General features: G+C 41.1%; 1 protein-coding gene across 1 annotated transcript in view; it reads right to left on the reverse strand.

Moving 5' to 3' along the window:
- Positions 1–14,026, reverse strand: part of EDEM2 (ER degradation enhancing alpha-mannosidase like protein 2) — a 28,755-nt gene extending 14,729 nt beyond the window's left edge. The window contains exons 1-5 of the mRNA XM_038572099.1: positions 13,821–14,026; positions 13,515–13,625; positions 11,653–11,692; positions 7,906–8,011; positions 1,892–2,017 (exon numbers count right to left, since the gene is read on the reverse strand). Coding sequence (XP_038428027.1) covers positions 1,892–2,017; positions 7,906–8,011; positions 11,653–11,692; positions 13,515–13,625; positions 13,821–13,927 — 490 coding nt within the window. The 5' untranslated portion in view covers positions 13,928–14,026. The remainder of the gene's footprint in view (positions 1–1,891; positions 2,018–7,905; positions 8,012–11,652; positions 11,693–13,514; positions 13,626–13,820) is intronic.
- Between the last annotated feature and the right edge of the window lie 5,118 nt (positions 14,027–19,144).

Below are 19,144 nucleotides of genomic sequence, written 5' to 3' on the forward strand. Positions count from 1 at the left end.
TGGGAACTTTTAGGATCTACTCTCTCAGCAACTTTCAAATATATCATATAGCAGTGTTAGCCATGGTCATCACGTTGTATGTTACAGCCCCAGTACTTATTTATAACTGGAAGTTTGTGTCTTTGACCACCTTTGTCCAATCCCCCTCATATACTTTTCCAAACACAATTATGACCAAATGAAACTTATCTGCAGACTCTAAGCAGTCCCAAAAGAGGTAGTTTGAGATCCCTGCTTTAAATAGTTTAGGGGGTAAACTATTATAATATTTTTAAAGGATAAAAATCGCTAAACTACTGAAGTGGTCCAATCCCCAATTTATAGGTAGGAAAAGTCATGTCTGTAAGGAAGTGACTCAAAGGTCATACAGAGAGAGCCAAACAGAGCAAGGACGGGAATGCCTGCCACGCGCCCACTCTGTTATGCTCTGCCCATTCCACCCTGGTGCCTTCTGATTCAAGGCAAGGAATTATACAAATAGCCAGAGGCAGAGATTTCCTCTCTAGGCCAAAAGGTCAAATAACCCCAGAGCAGCCTGTGCGTCACCAAACTGTGAACAAAGTTATCAAAACTTCCAAGAACTGCAAGGTCCAGCCACTTGATTGTCAGTGACAAACTTGCTATGTGGCAGGCACAAGTGACAAGCAAGGAGAATACAAATCATAACCACAGGGCTTAAAGAAATATTTCAGAAAAGTCAGACAGTGTTAAAAGGACAGAGAGTGACAAAACTCTATTTCTTCACCTGAGTGGCAGACACACTGGGGCTTGCTCCATTATGTACTTTCTAATATGTATATTTCTCAATACAAAATGATTTTTAATAACCAAAAAAAAAAGAGGGGGGGAGGCAACCAAGCAGTGTGCTATACAGATGAATCACACAGGATATGATGTTTGTAAGGAGATACTCAGGCTATGAGCCGTAAGCCATGAGTGGATCTGAACCTGGCTCGCTCATTTTCCTCCACTCTCCTCCAGAAAAGGAGAACTGTGATGGCTGAGATGTTGGTAAAAGCTTCGGGTGAAGGGCACCTGGGTAGCTCAGTGGCTGCACGTGATCCCAGAGTCCTGGGATCGAGTCTCATATCAGGCTCCCTGTGGGTGGCCTGCTTCTCCCTCTGCCTGTGTCTCTGCCTTTCTCTCTGTGTCTCTCATGAATTAAAAAAAAAAAAAAAAGCCTAGGGTGATGTGTTTGGGTGTGAACAGCCCCAGAGTCTCCACCACGCCCTGAAGAGAATGCAGCATCCAGCTGATGCAGCTGAGCTCAGCTACTGCCCCACCAGACCCACTGAGGCTTGGCCTGCAGCCTTGGACACTGCTTAGCTACAAAACAAATCCCTTGCTTTTCAGTTGTGTTTGAGGTTCTCCAAAGCACTTTCTTCTTTCTGACCTCATTTTATGCCTCTCCAAAAGCCAATGTGCAAGGCAAACAGGAATCATGATTCCCCTTTTGATAGATAGGGAAATTGAACCAGGGAGAGAAGAGTGGCTTGGTCAAGACATGGGCTAGTCCAGAACAGGGGCTCCTAATAATGCACAGATTGAGGCTCTTCTCTGGAACCCTTTTATTCCAGCAGTGTGTGGGCCTGGGAGGATGCAAAATGGCTTATTCAAGTAAGATCAAGAGCCTTCCACTCACTAGGCTGGCCTTCAATGGCACCCTGCCAACAGTAATGAGGTCAGCTCATCCATCTTGGGCCAGGGTCCCAGCAAGCCTTCAAAATGCCCAGAACTCTCCTAATTTCTATGGTGGGTGGCCAGAGGTGGAAATAGCGAATGCTTGGCTAAGGAACAGCTGAAAATAACTCAGCACTGCCACTCTTGTCTCCAGCAAGAGAAGCAGAACCTACTAGACTTCCTTTCTCCCCTATGTCAGAGTGGGTTTTACCTGGGAGGAGTTTTCGGGCTGCCTCCTCTGCCATCCTCAGGAGAGGTCCAGAGCAGGGCCATCCGGCTTCCACTTCTACCCCAGCCTTCTTTGATAGCAAGTGGGCCGACAGAAGTCCTCCTACCACTACAGAGAGTACAAAACACAAGTGTCAGAGTCCCAAAGACCAGTCTCCCTGGTGTATATTAAACCTCCATACTCTGTTGGGTGGCTGCTGGGAAGGGGCCAGAGCCACCTAGTGAAAGAGTCCCTTAATCCCATATATTGGTACAGTGTTAAGTTTACAAAACTTTTTTCTCTTGGTGAGTCATGAGAACAATGGCTATCATTTGATTTTCATTCCTATTGTAAGCACTAGGTACTACTGTCCCCTCTTCAAGTGAAGATACTGAGGTTCAGAGATGCCAAGTGACTTGCCCTGGGTCATCTATCAAGTAGGTGGTAGAGCCAGGTCTGTCTGAGTCCAAAGCCCATGCTTACTCCACTTGGTCACCCAATCCCTCCAAGACCTGGGGGCTGGAGGGAAGAGTAGTTATTTTCTTCATTATATTAATGCATCTTTTTGAATATATGACACAATATTGAAAACTTATAAAAGACATAAATATTCTGTATCTGGAAACATGGCTATACAGGTATCCTGAAGGGTCCTCTCACTGAAAAAAACTGGTGACCTTGAGCCTCAGTTTCTCCTTCCTCCTGTCAGAGGGGGAATAAGAAACAAAGGCAGAACCGGCCTAAAGTGGAAAGTCTGATAAAAGATACCTCCATTAAGTTGGGATCTGAAAGAATCGTATAATCTGTGTAAGGAGGATTCAAAATAAACCCTATACACCTCCTCTGGCATATAGTAAGGAAAGTCACATGCCTCAAATCCTGATGACAAGTAAAAAGAAGGGGGAGAGGGGAGCAAATTTCCTTAAGAATTAGTAACTACAGGATGATACTAAGTTTTATGCCTGAATTCACATTGAGTAGTCTAGGAAAACTCAAACCTTTAGCATAAAGCAGTTTTTGGTAAGTAGTGCCTCTAGCCAAATGGCAAAAGTAAGCCAAAACTCTACCTGGAAGAACCCACCTTCAATCTAGACCCCAAAGGAGCCCAGAGATAAAGCCTGGGTAATGAGTGTACATTAAAATCTACATAAATCACAAAACATATGAAAAAAACAAAGCATTAGGAGTACAAACCAGCAAAAATGATAGCAGAACAAGACATCAATACATCAAATATTGGAACCATCAGACACAGATTACAAAATAATTATGTGGAAATGTAAAGAAATAAAAGACTTGGAATAGATGAGTCAGTAGCAAGAAATTATAAAAATGACCGAGCCTATTTATAAAAGAACCAAATGGAATTTCTAAAAGTGAAAAATATAATAACTGGAATTAAAAATTACATAGATAGGTTTAATAGCAAATAAGATATATCTGAAGAGAGTATTAGTGGATTTGAAGACAGAGTCCATAAACAATTACTCAAAATGCAATATAAAGAGACAAAATTATTTTTAAAATATACCAAAGAGATTTGAAGGATACAGTAAGAAGGTGCAACATCTATCTGGCAGGAGTTCTAAAAAGAGAAGAGGGAGAAAATGCGGGGGAGGCAATACTTAAAAAGAAAATAGCTATGAACTTTCAAAAACTAGTGAATGACACAGATTCTCAGATCCAGGAATCCCAAGAAGATAATAAAAATAAATCCACATCTGTGCATACCACAGTAAAACTGCAGAACACCAAGGGAAAAAAAAAGAGCTTAAGAGCAGAGTCTACATAATAATGATTGTTGAAACTGGGTGATGAGTATATCTAGTTTATTATATTATTTTCTCTATTTTTATATATTTTTGAAAACTTCCATAACGAAAAGATTTTAAAAGGAGGGGGCAGCAAGCATTCCATGCTCATGGATTGGAAGAATAAATATTGTGAAAATGTCTATGCTATCCAGGGAAATTTACATGTTCAATTAAATCCCTATCAAAATACCATGGACTTTCTTCACAGAGTTGAAACAAATAATCTTAAAATATGTATGGAATCAGAAAAGACCCCGAATAGCCAGAAGAATATTGAAAACGAAAACCAATGCTGGGGGCATTATAATGCCTGATTTCAAGCTGTATTACAAAGCTGTGATCAAAACAGTATGGTTGTGGCACAAAAACAGACACATAGATCAATGGAACAGAATAGAGAACCCAGAAATGGACCCTCAACTCTATGGTCAACTAATATTCAACAAAGAAGGAAAGAATATCCACTGGAAAAAGGACAGTCTCTTTAATAAATGGTGTTGGGAAAATTGGGAAGCCACATGCAAAAGAATGAAACTGGATCATTCTCTTACACTACACATAAAGATAACTCAAAATGGTTGAAAGATCTAAATGTGAGACAAGATTCCATCAAAATCCTAGAGGAGAACACAGGCAGCACCCTTTTTGAACTTGGCCACACCAACTTCTTGCAAGATACATCTACGAAGGCAAGGAAACAAAAACAAAAATGAACTATTGGGACTTAATCAAGATAAAAAGCTTCTGCACAGCAAACAAAAACAAAAACCAAAAACAATAAACAGTCAACAAAACTAAAAGACAACCTACAGAATGGGAGAAGATATTTGCAAATGACATATCAGATAAAGAGCTAGTATCCAAGATCTATAAAGAACTTATCAAACTCAACACCCAAGAAACAAACAATCCAGTCACGAAATGGGCAAAAGACATAAACAGACATTTCTCCAAAGAAGACATATACATAGCCAACAAGTACATAAAAAAATGCTCCACATCACTTGCCATCAGGGAAATACAGATTAAAACCGCAATGAGATACCAACTCACACCAGTGAGAATGGCTAAAATTAACAAGACAGGAAACAACAAATGTTGGAGATGATGTGGAGTAAGGGGAACCCTCTTGCACGGTTGGTAGAAATGTGAACTGGTATAGCCACTCTGGAAAACAGTGTGGAGGTTCCTCAAGAAGTTAAAAATAGAGCTACCCTATGACCCAGCAATTGCACTACTGGATATTTACCCCAAAGATACCGATGTAGTGAAACGCCGGGACACCTGCACCCCAACATTTGTGGTGGCAATGTCCAAAATAGTCAAACTGTGGAAGGAGCCAAGATGTCCTTCAACAAATGAATGGATAAAGAAGATGTGGTATATATATACAATGGAATATTACTCAGCCATCAGAAAAGATGAATACCCACTATTTGCTTTGACATGGATGGAACTGGAGGGTATTATGCTAAGTGAAATAAGTCAATTGGAGTAGGACAATCATCATGTGGTTTCATTCATACATGGAATATAAGAATTAGTGAAAGGTATTATAAGGGAAAGGAGGAGAACTGAGTGGGAAAAATTTGAGAGGGAGATAAAAAATGAAAGACTCCTAACTGTGGGAAACAAAGGGTTGTGGAAGGGGAGGTGGATGGCGGGTTGGGGTAACTGGGTGATAAACACTAAGGAGGCCACTTGATGGGATGAGCACTGGGTATTAGACTATATGTTGGTAAATTGAATTTAAATTTTAAAAAAGAGGAAAAAAACTGGTCATCTGCAAGATAGTAACAGTTAGATTGACAGATTACTTCTTAAAAATGACAACAAAATGAGAAGACAATGGAAAGATTTCTTTGGTGTGCTAAGAGAAAATCCCATCAACTTAGAATCATACAGACCCCAAAAAGACAGTGAGATAAAGACATTTCATACAAACAAATGCTGAGAAAATCTGCCAAGAGCACACCTGCACTAGAGGACATTCTAAAGAAAGTACTTCAGGTAGAAGGAAAGGGATCATAGATGTAAAGTCTGAGACACAGGAAGGAAAGATGGTCAAAGAAGTGGCAAATACATGAGTAAATCCAAAACCTCAACTGTATATAGAAAGCAATAATGTATGAAGGGCTTAAAACAAAAAACTAAAATACATAACTATAGCATACAGGTCAGTATATCCTCAGAACCAGATTTGGTATTATTCAGGACAATAAAGATTTTCATTAACTCTAAACTTTGTTATGTTTGTCAATTTTTCCAGGAAAACTACTTAAAAAGATAGATACTGAGCATAATTTCTACATTAATCAAAGAAAAATGGAATTAAAAAAATCAATCTGAAGAAGGTACCAAAAATGGAGAGTGAAAAAGAACACAGAGAAGATGGGACAAATAGCACAAAACAATACCACAGAAATGAATGCAAATACCTAATTATAATAAATGTAAATGGATTAAATACTTCAGTTAAAAGATTGTCAGAATGGATAGACAAATATAATATGCAATTTACAAAAGATTTATCTGATCATAAAAATACAGAAAGATTGGAAGCAGAAGAGTAGAAAAAGATCCTGGTCAAATGCCAACCAAAAGAAAGCTGGTATAATTTTATTCATATCAGCAACAAAGGTGTAAGGGAATCTTAACCCACAGATGATAAACTGGGCTCAGAAGCTGTGAAACACAGCACTGAGCAAAGCCTCAAACTCCGGTCTGATCCTAAAACCAGGATTTTATATCATGCTGTCCTTCTGCTCCCTAATCTTTGTAAAAATGTTATCACATATCTGCAATACAAGTTTCATTGCAAAACACATGCAGAATAAAGGAGAAAAATAGAACTTGGCCTCCAGAAGTGACAGTTTGTTAAGCCACTGGTGGTCTCAGGGTTCACTGAAAATAAGGGTTGTACTAGCTTCATAAGAGTCACTGGAAACCTGCTAAAAATATTGATGCTAGGACCCAACCCAGAAATCCCAACTCATTAGGTTTAGAGTGGAACCTAGACATTTCAACTTTTTAAAAGGTCACAAGTGGTTCTGATGGACAGCCAGCTTTGGAAAATAATGCCTGAGACTTGCACTGTGTAATGTACTAATTATGAACCACATGTCACTATTTCTTTTTGTAAAAGATTTATTTATTTTAAGAGTGGGGGAGGGGAAGAGGGTGAGCCTTAGGTAGACTCCCTGCTGAGTGCAAAGCATGATGTAGGGCTCAATCTCATGACCTTGAGAATATGACCTGAGCCAGATGCTTAACTGACTGCTTAACACAGGAGCCCCTACTTGTCACTATTTAAATTTAAATTCATTAAGATTAAATGAAATTAAAAATTCAGTTCTTGGGATGCCTGGGTGGCTCAGTGGTTGAGTGCCTTCAGCTCAGGGCATGATCCTGGGGTGCTAGGATCAAGTCCCACATTAGGCTCCCCGCAGGGAGCCTGCTTCTCCTTCTGCCTATGTCTCTGCTTTTCTCTCTGTGCCTCTTGTGAATAAATAAATGAAATATATATTTTTTAATTCAGTTCTTTAGTTGCAGTATACACATTTTAAACGTCCAATAGCCATCTGTGGCTAGTAGATACAACACTGGACAACATGAATACAAAATATTTTCAGCATCATAGAAAGTTCTGTTGGATAGCACTTCCTTTTTTTTTTTTTTTTAAGTTTTTTTTAGATTTTATTTATTTATTCATGAGAGACACAGAGAGAGAGAGAGAGAGGCAGAGACACAGGCAGAGGGAGAAGCAGGCTCCATGCAGGGAGCCCAATGTGGGACTCGATCCTGGGACTCCAGGATCACGCCCTGGGCGGAAGGCAGGTGCTCAACCATTGAGCCACCCAGGGATCCCCTGGATAGCACTTCTTAAACAATAAGTTCCAAGAAGGCAAGGGTTACATCCTTCTTGTTTTAATGGCTATAAGCCTCGCACCAATATATGTTAAATATGGGAGTCTCTTTGGTAAATCTCTTTCTAGTCTATTCTCTGTCCCCTGCTCAATGTACAAAACTGATGGGGGATCCTGAGACCTCTACACCCCACTGTCCAGGGGGGAAGAAGATCTCTGTCAGTCACCAGTTTGGGTCAAGTGCCCTGGCTGGGTCAACCCTTGAGATCCTACTTACCACCTCTTCATTTACAAAGAGGCAAAACTCTACACTCTCTCTTCTTCCAAAGGCACTTACCTCGGATGTTGGTTTCAAACACAGAGGCATTCACATCAATATCAAAGTCTACATTGTCCTGGAGCACTTCAACCACTCTTTGGAATTCTGAGACATTCCCCAAAATCTGGAAGGGAAGAGAGAGTTGACAGTGAGGTTTTCTCAGGCTTGAAGGCACCAAAGATGTTGGACCAAGTCTGAGATCCTATACTGGTGTGGCCCTCACTTAATCAACTTAAGACCTACAGTTTCTGTCCTAGAACTGGTGACAGGAGAAGGAAACACTAAGATCTAGAAATCACGGAAACCCTATACCAAGAGATTGGTTAAATTCTTAGGTACCACTTCAAGAGTCACTATGTACCTATTTAATGGAAACAATATAGACTGCAGACCACATGAAGAAATCCTAGCTCAACATGCAGTAGTATCTGTTGTTTTTAAATTTCTCTGATCACATTCATCCTTGTGGAAAACACTGCAGGTTGGTTGGCCCAACACTGATTTCCAATCTCCTTTACCCTGGTAGCCTACCACTGTAGAGGCTAGAAATCCGGATACTTGCTTTCTCAGCCTTCTTTGCTGCTAGAGGTGACTGTGTTACTAGCCAATGCTAAGCCTTGATAAGTCTAGTGGGGGCACTTCTGGGAAAGCTTCTATTTTCCTAATAAAAAAGGACAGACACTGCTGGCATGGTGTTTACTCTTCTTTCTACCTTGAAAGCAAACTTGATTTCTGGAGCTGTGGCAGCCATTTTAGAGCTTGAGGTATTAAGCATGAAAATGAAAGCCAATACTCTACTGATGGTAAAACGGAAACATACAAAGAGCTCGGGTCTCTGATGGCACAGTTGAACAGCCAACCCCACACTATAAATTACCTCTAGACTTGCTTTCACTTGAGGAAACTAAACTCTTTTCATTTAAACCATCAGCCAAATGCGATTCTGACACCTTTTACTCTGATATAGTACCCTAATTCTCCCTTGAGGAATCACTCTTCTTCCACAGTCGCTCCTGCAATTTGGCAGAGGCTGATCCTACCCCCTCAGCTGCAAGAATAGGCAATTGATCTGGACCACTGTACTATATTCCTCGGCCAGTGACTGGTTCAGGAATAAGTGTGCGACCCAAGACAGATCAATGAGACTTAGTTCCTGGAATTAATGCAAAAGGGCTGATTCTACCCACATACACAGGTTACTGAGTGGTAAGTAAATCTGGAGCTACAGTTGGCTACTCTGCCAACATAAGGAGAGCCCGAGAACACAGCCAACAAAGAAGGCAGAGATAAGAGACAGAAATTCCTGAAGACATTGTTGGTATGCCTGGATCCAGCTGAGTCTGAGGCCAGCCCTTACCTGGACTTTTTAGTTATTTGACTCAGTAAATTCCCTTCTTGTCTCTATCAGTTTGAACTGGGTCTCTGGTACTTGGATCCAAAACAATCCTGACTATCTCAGCAGTCAAGCCACTCAGTGATTTGGACTCAATCTACTTTTCTTTTTTCTCCTTTGTTAAAGATTTTATTTATTTATTTATTTATTTATTTATTTATTTATTTATTTATGAGAGAGAGAGAGAGAGAGAAAGCACAAGCAGGGGGAGGGACAGAGGGAGAGAAAGAAGTAGACTCCCTACTGAGCAGGGAGCCTGACACAGGGCTAGATCCCAGGACCCTGGGATCATGACCTGAGCTGAAGGCAGGTGCTGAACCAACAGAGCCACTCAGATGCCCCTCAACCTACCTTTCTGACCATGTTTCTCACTGTTCATCTTCATCTAAGCTATCCTCATCTACTTTAGGAAAACTGTACCATGATTCTCCAATTTCTTGCCTTCAGAGATGTTGCTCCCTCTCCCAGAAAGCCCTCCATCCTATGTCTTCCCATTCCAAATCCAACCTGGCTTTGGTTGTCCGAATGTCACTTCTCTAGGAAGGAACCCTTTGGTCCCTCCAGCTAAGATGAATCTCTTCATCCTTTAAAAGACTCCAGTAATTTTACCCCCACAACTCTTAGGGCATCAATTGCTTGCTATGTTCAGAGAATCTTTGCCTGGGAAGGAGCATCACTCATTCCTGCCTTCCCCCAGGGTGCCAAGCACAGTCTATGAAGCGATTACTCAACTGAATGCTCACTGAATGATTACACAAATCTCTCCATGCTGCACTTAGTGATCTTCTCAACACAGAAATCTCTGCATTTCCTGCCCTCTACTTAAAATGTTTCAGGCTTTCCATTGCTCTCAAATTAGAAATCAAAACCCTTAACATAGTGAACAAGGGCTTCCATCATCTGGCACCCCACAAAGCCCCCAGCTCCACTTTGCTTCCTGCATTTCCTTCTCCATATCCCAGACACATTGGCCCTCCTTCAATTCACTGCGTCTGCAATTCACTGTGTCAGCCTTATTGCTGAAGTCCCAGCACGGCATGCCTCTCCTGCCAGGAGGCCCTCGTGCAGGCCGGCTGTTCTCTCTGCCTGGAACCCTCTGTCCTCTCCCACTTCCCTAGTCGACACTGGCTTCTCCTTCGGATCTCAACTTGAAGTGTCATTTCACAGCCTTAGGGAAGTCTTCCCTGACCTCCTCAGTCTAGGTCCGCTTCTTTTGTTATATGTCCACTTACAGAACCACGTTCCCTTCCCTTGGAGCACTCACCTCAGTTTGTAATTATATGTCCTTAAGGGTTATTCATTGATTCTTTGTCTCCCTCACTAAAGTCATAGACTCCAGGAAAGCAGGGACCATGTCTATTTTAACTTGTCACTATAACTCCAGGGCTGAGCGCTGTGCTTGGCATACAGGGGGCCCTTAATAAATATCTGATGGACAAGTACATACAAATTAACATTTTTAGAAAAAGCAAAACTGTATCTACAAGGTGATCACAATCATGTAAGTGCTGTTAATATATAAAAGTGAGAAGGGGTGACAAACAACCAGAAAGAGTAAAGTAGGAAGAAAGTTGTTAAATTCTCTCTTGTGACCTTTTTAAGGAGGAGAGTTAAGACTTGGAGTCATACAGAATTAAGCTCAAGTCTTAGCCCTGCCATTTCATAGCTGTGGATCCCGGCCAACCCATTTTACCTTTCTAAGCATCAGATTTCCCCATGCTAAGGAGTAAAGGAACATACTTCATGGAATTGTTGGAAGGATTAAACTAGATTACATTTATAAAGTGCTTATCACAAGCCTCCACATAACATACTAACTAATTACTGCTACTATTTTTTTTTTCACTGAACATATCCAATTAGAATGTAAGCCTCTGGGATGCCGGGGTGGCTCAGAACTTTAGTGCCTCTTCAGCCCAGAGTGTGATCCCAGGGTCCTGGGATCGAGTCCCACATCGGGCTCTGCATGGAGTCTGCTTCTCCCTTTGCCTATGTCTGTGTGTGTGTGTGTGTGTGTGTGTGTCATGAATAAATAAAGTTTAAAAATAAAATAAAGAATATAAGCCTCTGAAACAAGGAGGGTCTCAAAGTCTCTGTATTGCCCACAAGTTATACAGGCCTATCACAGTGCTGTGTTCATAACAGGTCCTCTATAAATGTCTGCTGAGTAAATGATCCTGAGTACATTTGGAATTTACTCATCCTTTTCCTCTGTCTGGCTGGGCAACCAGAAACTCATGGTTCAGAATCCTGAGATGAAAATAAAAGGACTAGGCGAAGAATTTGTTTTTCACCCACAGTCAAGCTGCCAAAAGAGGAAGGATCTTGATTACACAATGGTGATGAGGAAAAGGAATCATCAAGACACTTACCAGCAAAGTGTCGAGGGCATCAATTAGCGTCAGAGAAAAACTGTAAAAGGACAGAAATCCCAGCTGCTTAGTAAGAAAACCAAACACAAGATATTAAGGCTGCCCCAGATCAGGTGCCCCAAAACTAGTTAAGTGAGGCACAGTGATACCTCTGTCCATCCCAGCTTCCGGTCACAACAGAGAAGCCATAGTGAAAATTGCCAAGAAGTTTTGACCCGTTTAATGTACCTGGGAGGATTGGCTGATTTACCTCTTCTGTGGTGAACCACATCTCCTATATCCACTAACATTCTTTTCTGCCATAGGGAGGCAGTATAAGAGTATAGCCAAGGACACAAGTTTTTCCACATCTAAGAATTTATCACAATGTGTACAGAGCCGTATGTTTGAGAATCCTCATGGCTGTATTGTGCAGAATAGCAAAAAAGCTAGGAATAACCCAAACATACACCAGTTTTGAAGAATGATTATCTAAATTATAGTATACTTAAACAGTACAAAACCATTAAGTTGTCAAAAAAGTTGTTATCAAGAGTTCTACAGGCTAATGTTAAAATATTCAAATTATATAGTTAAATGAAAAAGACAAGAAATAGAATAGGCATTGGGGTATGTTTCTAAATGCATTTTCAAAGAGTCATATAGACAGCAGACAAGCAGTTTGGGCCAGTGGTAGCAGAAGGATTAATTGTAAAAAGGCACAAGAGAACTTTTTAGCATGACAGAAATGTACTCTATCTTGACTGTGACAGTGGTTACAATATGCTTTAAATGGGTTCATTTTATTATACGTAAGTTATGCCTTTAAAAAGTTAATTTAAAAAATACACATATACCTACTTATATGATGGCATAAACTGAAAATATTTTGGGGAGGATACACAAGAAAGTCAACAGTGGTTAGAATTCTAAAGCATGGGAGAGACTTTATTGCATATGATTTTGTACTGCTTCAACTAGCTATTTGCTTTTTTTTTTTTTTTTTTTTTGGCTTAAAAAAAAGAAAACCAACACAAATTTTAACTTCTCCAGTCCTCAGCATACGCATTTGTTATATGGGAAAAACAGCACTTAAGCACTTAACTCCTAGGGGTGATAAGAGAATTAAATGAGAAGACACAAGTAAAATGTTTGGCACAGTGTTTAATCAATGTCAGCCTCAGCTAAATGCAATGATTCTTTGCTCAGCAAGGAACAAGACAGAGAATTCCATCTCATAAATTTTTATTCTAGGGGAGGTGAGAAAGACAAACTAGCATTCAAGTGAAAATGATAGAGTGCGAAGTGAAAATAAATAAGCAAGTAAGTAAATAAGGTGATTTGTGACAGTGACCTGTAGGGGGTGGGTAGTTAAGGAAGCTGATGCTCAGGTGACATTTTGAGCTGAAATCTCAAGAAGCAGTCAATAATGTGAGTGTGTTTCAGTTACACTAACAACAAATGATCTTAAGTTTCAATTTTGGAAGAGTTACACCCCCTCCTGGGCCTGTCTGCCCAATTATAAAATGAAGGGGTTGGGTCTTCTGACTTCTTGGAGCCCTTCCTCGATAGCCTAGGGCTCCAGAGATTTGTCCATTTGTCCAAGTCCCCACTGCTGGCGCCTGTTATTGTCGTGGTTGGAGCCCAGAGGTCCAGTCCACCAGCCTAACCCAGGCTTTTTCCTCGGTGGGATCCAACTTTCCAGGAGGCTGGGTGGATCCTGGCGGTGCTGGCCTGAATTGGAAGGAACGCGGCCTCACCCCCGCTGGGAGCTTTTCCGGAACTGGCGAGGAGACCGTGAAGCCACCAGCCCCATCAGACCCGCCCGCCTAGCACCGGACTGCCACACCCCAGCCGCCCCCTTGCTCCTCCACTCGCACTACCTGCCCCAGGTGTCGTGCCCGTCACAGGTGAGAGGTCGCAGCTCGTCGTAGGGAAAGGCATTCTCCAGGTAGCTGTCGTAGGCGTGGTAGAACATGGCCTTGACTCGCTCCCTGGTGCGGGGTACAAGAAATAAGGCAAGGGAAAGGACAAGAAATAGGGCGGAAAGTGGGAAGCACCACCTGAGCCCAGTGGCGGGGTCCGAGCAAATCAGGGTGGGGGTCCTGGGACCGAGAGTAAGGAAAGGGACCGGGTCTGCGCTTCCCCTTCCCCAACTCTGCAAGGGCGAGGAGCCTGACCCCCTTCACCTGTAGTGAGCGGGGTCGGGCGCGGTGCCATCCGGGCCTGGTGCACCATAGTGCAGGGGCAGCAGCGCGCACAGGAGGCCGAGCGGGACCAGCAGCCGGAAAGGCATAGAGCTCGTGTCCTGTCAGCGCCGCCGCTGCAGCAGCAGCCACCGCCACCCGCTCATCCTGGGAGCCTCTGCCGGTTGTTCCGGGAATCCGTGCCACTGCGCCTGCGCGCTGAGGAATCAGTCACCCACTTCCGGACTACAAGTCCCAGAATATAATGGGAGGCAGAAGCCAGGCAAAGAGCATCTTGGGACTTACAGTCTCTGAAGTGGAAAATTAACGTGGCTGAAAGATAGTGGCTACTACAGATACTATTATTAATTAATGTTTTAGTAACCGCATTTGTTGAGCACTTATTGTGTACTAAGACTGTATTGAACACTTTAAGTGCATTATTTTTTTTCCGTGTAAGCATAAAGACAGAGGACAGCAGGGACTCAGTATTTGTTGAGTGCCCCTATGTAAAAACTGGATGAAATAATGTTCCGACTTCACCATTATTAGGCATATGAAATTTCCCAAGGCAAGTTCCCTGATGATTCTGTGAGGTACAACTTATTTCCATTTACTTGTCCAAAGCTGCTACCTCAGAGATTTCCAGAAATCCCTTTCAGTTCTAGGAATTAATGAATTCTTGCCCTTCCTGTCCTCGCATTGGGGATAAGGACACCTCATAATGGTGCCTTCAGTCTCCATCCAAGCGCAGAAGTTTCCCCCTCCCAATCCCCTTGACCATCTCAGTGGTTGCAGCCCTGTAGAGTATCCCAGATGAGAATGAAGACCCTGGAGCACTATAGCTTTGGGAAAGTTTGAAACCCATTTTTCCATTTTCCTTTTGTCAAGTCCCAAAGTTTGGTCAGCACTTTAGCTCATAGAAACACCCATGAGTTTGCGGGCAGTGTGATGTGCAGTAGAATCAATCCTGGGTTTGAAGTGAGATCTGGACTTTAATTTCAACTTTACCACTTAAGCCTCTCTGTGTAATCATGGGCAAGACCCTCTTCTTATCTGGACCAGAGTTCCTCACCTAAAAAACGAGGAGTTTGGGCAAATGGATATCTGAGATCATTTTAACTAGAGCTTTCTATATAGGATTAGCCATCCTTTTTGCTGGAAAGTCAGATAGAAATGGCAGCTAAGTTCCTCAGACTGGAATGAAGGTGAGTTTAATCTCCTTTGGTGAAAATATCCCTCAGATAGACGTCCCAAAATACCATCAATTGATATGAAAATTAAAACTCTGACTTAACCTTAGCTTGAGGTAGTACAGCATAGATATTTAAAGTGCGGGCTTTAGGGGCACTGGGTGGCTCAGCTGTTAAGCATCGGACTCCTGGTTGTGGCTCAGGTCACAATCAGGTCCTGAGACTGAGCGGCAGTCTCTGTGCTCAGTGTGGAGTCTGCTTGACGATTCAGTCTCTCCCTCTGCCTCTCCCCATTCTTTCACAATCTGTCTCTCAAACAAATAAATCTTTTTTTAAAAAAATGTATTTATTTATTCATGAGAGACACAGAGAGAGAGAGAGGCAGAGACACAGGCAGAGGGAGAAGCAGGCTCCATGCAGGGAGCCTTAGGTGGGACTTAATCCCCGGACTCCAGGACTACGCCCTGGGCTGAAGGTAGGTGTTAAACCGCTGAGCCACCCAGGGATCCCCCACAAATAAATCTTTTTAAAAAATAAAGTGCAGGCTTTATATTGAGCAAACCTGTGTTGGAATACTAGCTCCATAACCTATTAAGAATATGGTTCCACCAGTTTTTCTTCTGAGTGTCATTTTGCTCATCTGCAAAATAGGAATAATATTAGTACCTCCTTAATAGGATTATAAGGATTTAGTGAGCTATTGTATATAAATTGCTTGTCATAGGGCCTGGCAGAGGAAACATTTTTTTTAAAAAAAGATGTTTTTGGAAACTCTTCTTGGAAGTGCCAGATGGTAGGGAAAGGAGACAATAGTAAACTAAGACTTGGATAACAGCACAGGAGCGCTGCGTTAATTTCTTGTGACTACTGTAACAAATTACCACAAACTTGGTGGCTTAAAGCAACAGAAATTGATTTTCTCTCAGTTCTGGAGGCCAGAAGTCTGAAATCAGTTTCACTGGGCCAAAATCAAGATGTTGGCAGGGCTACATTCCCTCTGGAGGCTCAAGGGAAGAATGTTTCTTTTCTCTCCAGCTTCTCCTAGAGAAGAGAAAATTGCTGTATTCTTTAGCCTGCAGCCATAGCACTCCCATCTCTGCCTCCACCTTCACATCACTGCCTTCTCCTCTGTAGATGTGTCTCACTATGCCCTCCCTTTGTCTCTTATAAGGACACTTGTGATTGCCTTTAGGCGCCACCTGAGTAATACAAGATAACTGCCCCCCATCTCAAGATCCTTAACTCAATCACATCTGCAAAAACCCCTTTTCCGAATGGTATGACATGTACAAATTCCAGGGATTAGGACCTAATGAATTATCTTTAGGGGTTATTTTCCAGGCTAGCACACATACTAAGCATTTTCTAGGTCTGAGCTTTTCTGTGCTATAAAAGTTACCCAGGCCTCATCATCCTTCCCCATATACATCCTATAGCTGATTTTTGTTTCTTATTCAAAATTCTAGTGTGGATAAGATGGTTTTTTTTTTTTTTTTTTTTTTTTTTTTTGCAGGGGGCAGGTTGCTGGATTTGGTAATGCTAGTTCTTACTTTTATGAGCAAGTTTGAACTACTCATAATTTTCCTTTCTTTTTCTAGCTTGATGAAAATATGCATTTTCTACACTGTAGAAAAATACAGAAAAATACAACCATGACTTATATCATCACAATTTATGTGGCTGATTTTCTCCCTCATGAGAAAAAACGTCTCTGGAAAGCATTAGGACTCTTCCTTCCTGACTTACCTATTACTCTGTGATTATCTTACTGGATTCTAGAAGGTTATAGTCCACCAGAGAAGTGTCAAACTTGAACATTTATTGTGAAGAGATTCAGAGTAAGTTGCCTAACTTGTCTGAACCTTAATTTCCTGATCAAAAAATGGAACTTGACAATGCCTTAAAAGATTTTGGGGATTAAATGGGATAGAAGTGAAATTTCTCAGGACAGTGACTGGCACATATTAATTTCTTCCCTGCCCCTCTATTTCTCTTTAAAAACAAGGAAGGATATCTTTATTAGTTCCATTTATTGAACACTGCCCCTATTTTTCCCATATGTTTCTTTTTAAGTTTTTGTTTAAATTACAGTTAATGTACAGTTTAATATTAGCTTCAGCTGTACAATATAGTGATTCAACACTTCTATTTTTTTTAAATTTATTTATGATAGTCATACAGAGAGAGAGAGAGAGGCAGAGACATAGGCAGAGGGAGAAGCAGGCTCCATGCACCGGGAGCCTGACGTGGGATTCGATCCCTTGTCCAAAGGCAGGCGCCAAACCGCTGAGCCACCCAGGGAATCCCCGTGATTCAACACTTCTATACAACACCTGATGCTTATCACAAGTGCTCTTCTTAATCGCCATCACCTATTTCACTCAACCCCTCACCCACTTCTCTTAAGGGAACCATCAGTTCTTTATATTTCAGAATCTGTTTTTAGGTTTACCATCCCCCCTCTCTCTCTTCCCCCCCTTTGCTTGTTTGTTTTGCTTCTTAAATCCTACATATGAGTGAAATCATATGGTATTTGTCTTCTCTGCCTTATTTCACTTAGCAGAATACTCTAGCTGCATCCATGTTGTTGCAAGTGGCAAGATTTCATTCTTTGTTATAGCTGAGTAATATCCCATTTTATTATTATATTATACCATATATATTATATGATAGTATATATGTATACACTGTACAGAAGCCTTTTATTTTGATGTAGTCCCAATTGTTTATTTTTGTTTCCCTTGCCTCAGGAGACATATCTATGGCTGATGTCAAAAAAGTCACTGCCTGGGGCACCTGGTTGGCTCAGTCAGTAGAGCATGTGATTCTTATTGTTCTGGGAGTCATGAGTTCAAGCCCTACACTGGGCATACAGTCTACTTTAAAAAAAAGTTATTGCCTGTATTCCATTTTGAATATAATCTTAATTTCTTACACCATAGGAGTAAGAATGTGGTCCAGTTTCATTCTTTTGCATATTGTTGTCCAGTTTTCCCATACAGTCTACTTAAAAAAGAATTATTGCGTGTAATCCATTTTGATTTACTTTTGATTTTTTTTTACTCTTAATTTCTTACACTGTAGGTATAAGAAAGTGGTCCAGTTTCATTCTTTTGCATGTCGCTGTCCAGTTTCTTAAGGAGACATTCTTTTACCCATTGGATATTGTCTCCTACTTTTTTTGAAGATTAATTGACCATATAGTTATAGGTCCATTTCTGGGTTTTCCATTCTGTTCCATTGATCTACATGTCTGTTTTTGTGCTAGAACCATACTGTTTTGATTACTACAGCTTTGTAGTATAGCTTGAAGTCTAGAATTGTGATGCCTCCAGCTTTGCATTTCTTTTTCAAGATTGCTTTGGCTATTCAGGGTCTTTTCTGGTTCCATACAAATTTTAGGGTTGTTTGTTCTAGTTCTGTGAAAAATGTTGTTGGTATTTTGATAGGGATTGCATTAATGTGTAGATTGCTTTGGGTAATATAGACAGTTTAACAATATTTGTTCTTCCAACCCATAAGCATGAAATGTCTTTCCATTTCTTTGTGTCCTCTTCAATTTCTTTCATCAGCGTTTTATAGTTTTCAGAATACAGGTCCTTCACCTTTTTGGTTAGGTTTATTCTTACGTATCTTATTGTCTTGGGTGCAATTTTAAATGGGTTTGATTCCTTAATGTTTCTTTCTGCTGCTTCATTATTGGTGACAGAAAAGCAACAGATTTCTTTACATTGATTTTGTATCCTGCGACTTTACTGAATTTATCAGTTTTAGCAGTCTTTTGTTGGAGTCTTCCAGGTATTCTATATATAGTATCAGAGCATCTGCCCTTATTAATCCAAGATATTATAGGCAATAGTTTCTGTCCTCAGGAGTTTGAAGGACAGTGCATGACAATGAAAATTCATGCACAATGAAAATTCCAAAGTAGTCAGGTCACAGTCCTTTCTCTTGAAGTGCTTGCAATTTCGATAAAAAGGAAAAATGCCAATTGGAAAATATCTGGAATCATAGAGTGTTCAAGTCTTCCTGTGGGTGAATGAGTTTGAGGATGCTCAGATTGTATCAATCCCCAAGGTGAATGTTCTTGGTCTCTGTGCCAAGCAGAATGAGCTTTTGATTAGTGGTAAGAAG

The sequence above is a fragment of the Canis lupus genome, chromosome 24 (genome assembly GCF_011100685.1).
Source record: "Canis lupus familiaris isolate Mischka breed German Shepherd chromosome 24, alternate assembly UU_Cfam_GSD_1.0, whole genome shotgun sequence".
Classification (NCBI taxonomy): Eukaryota; Metazoa; Chordata; class Mammalia; order Carnivora; family Canidae; genus Canis; species Canis lupus.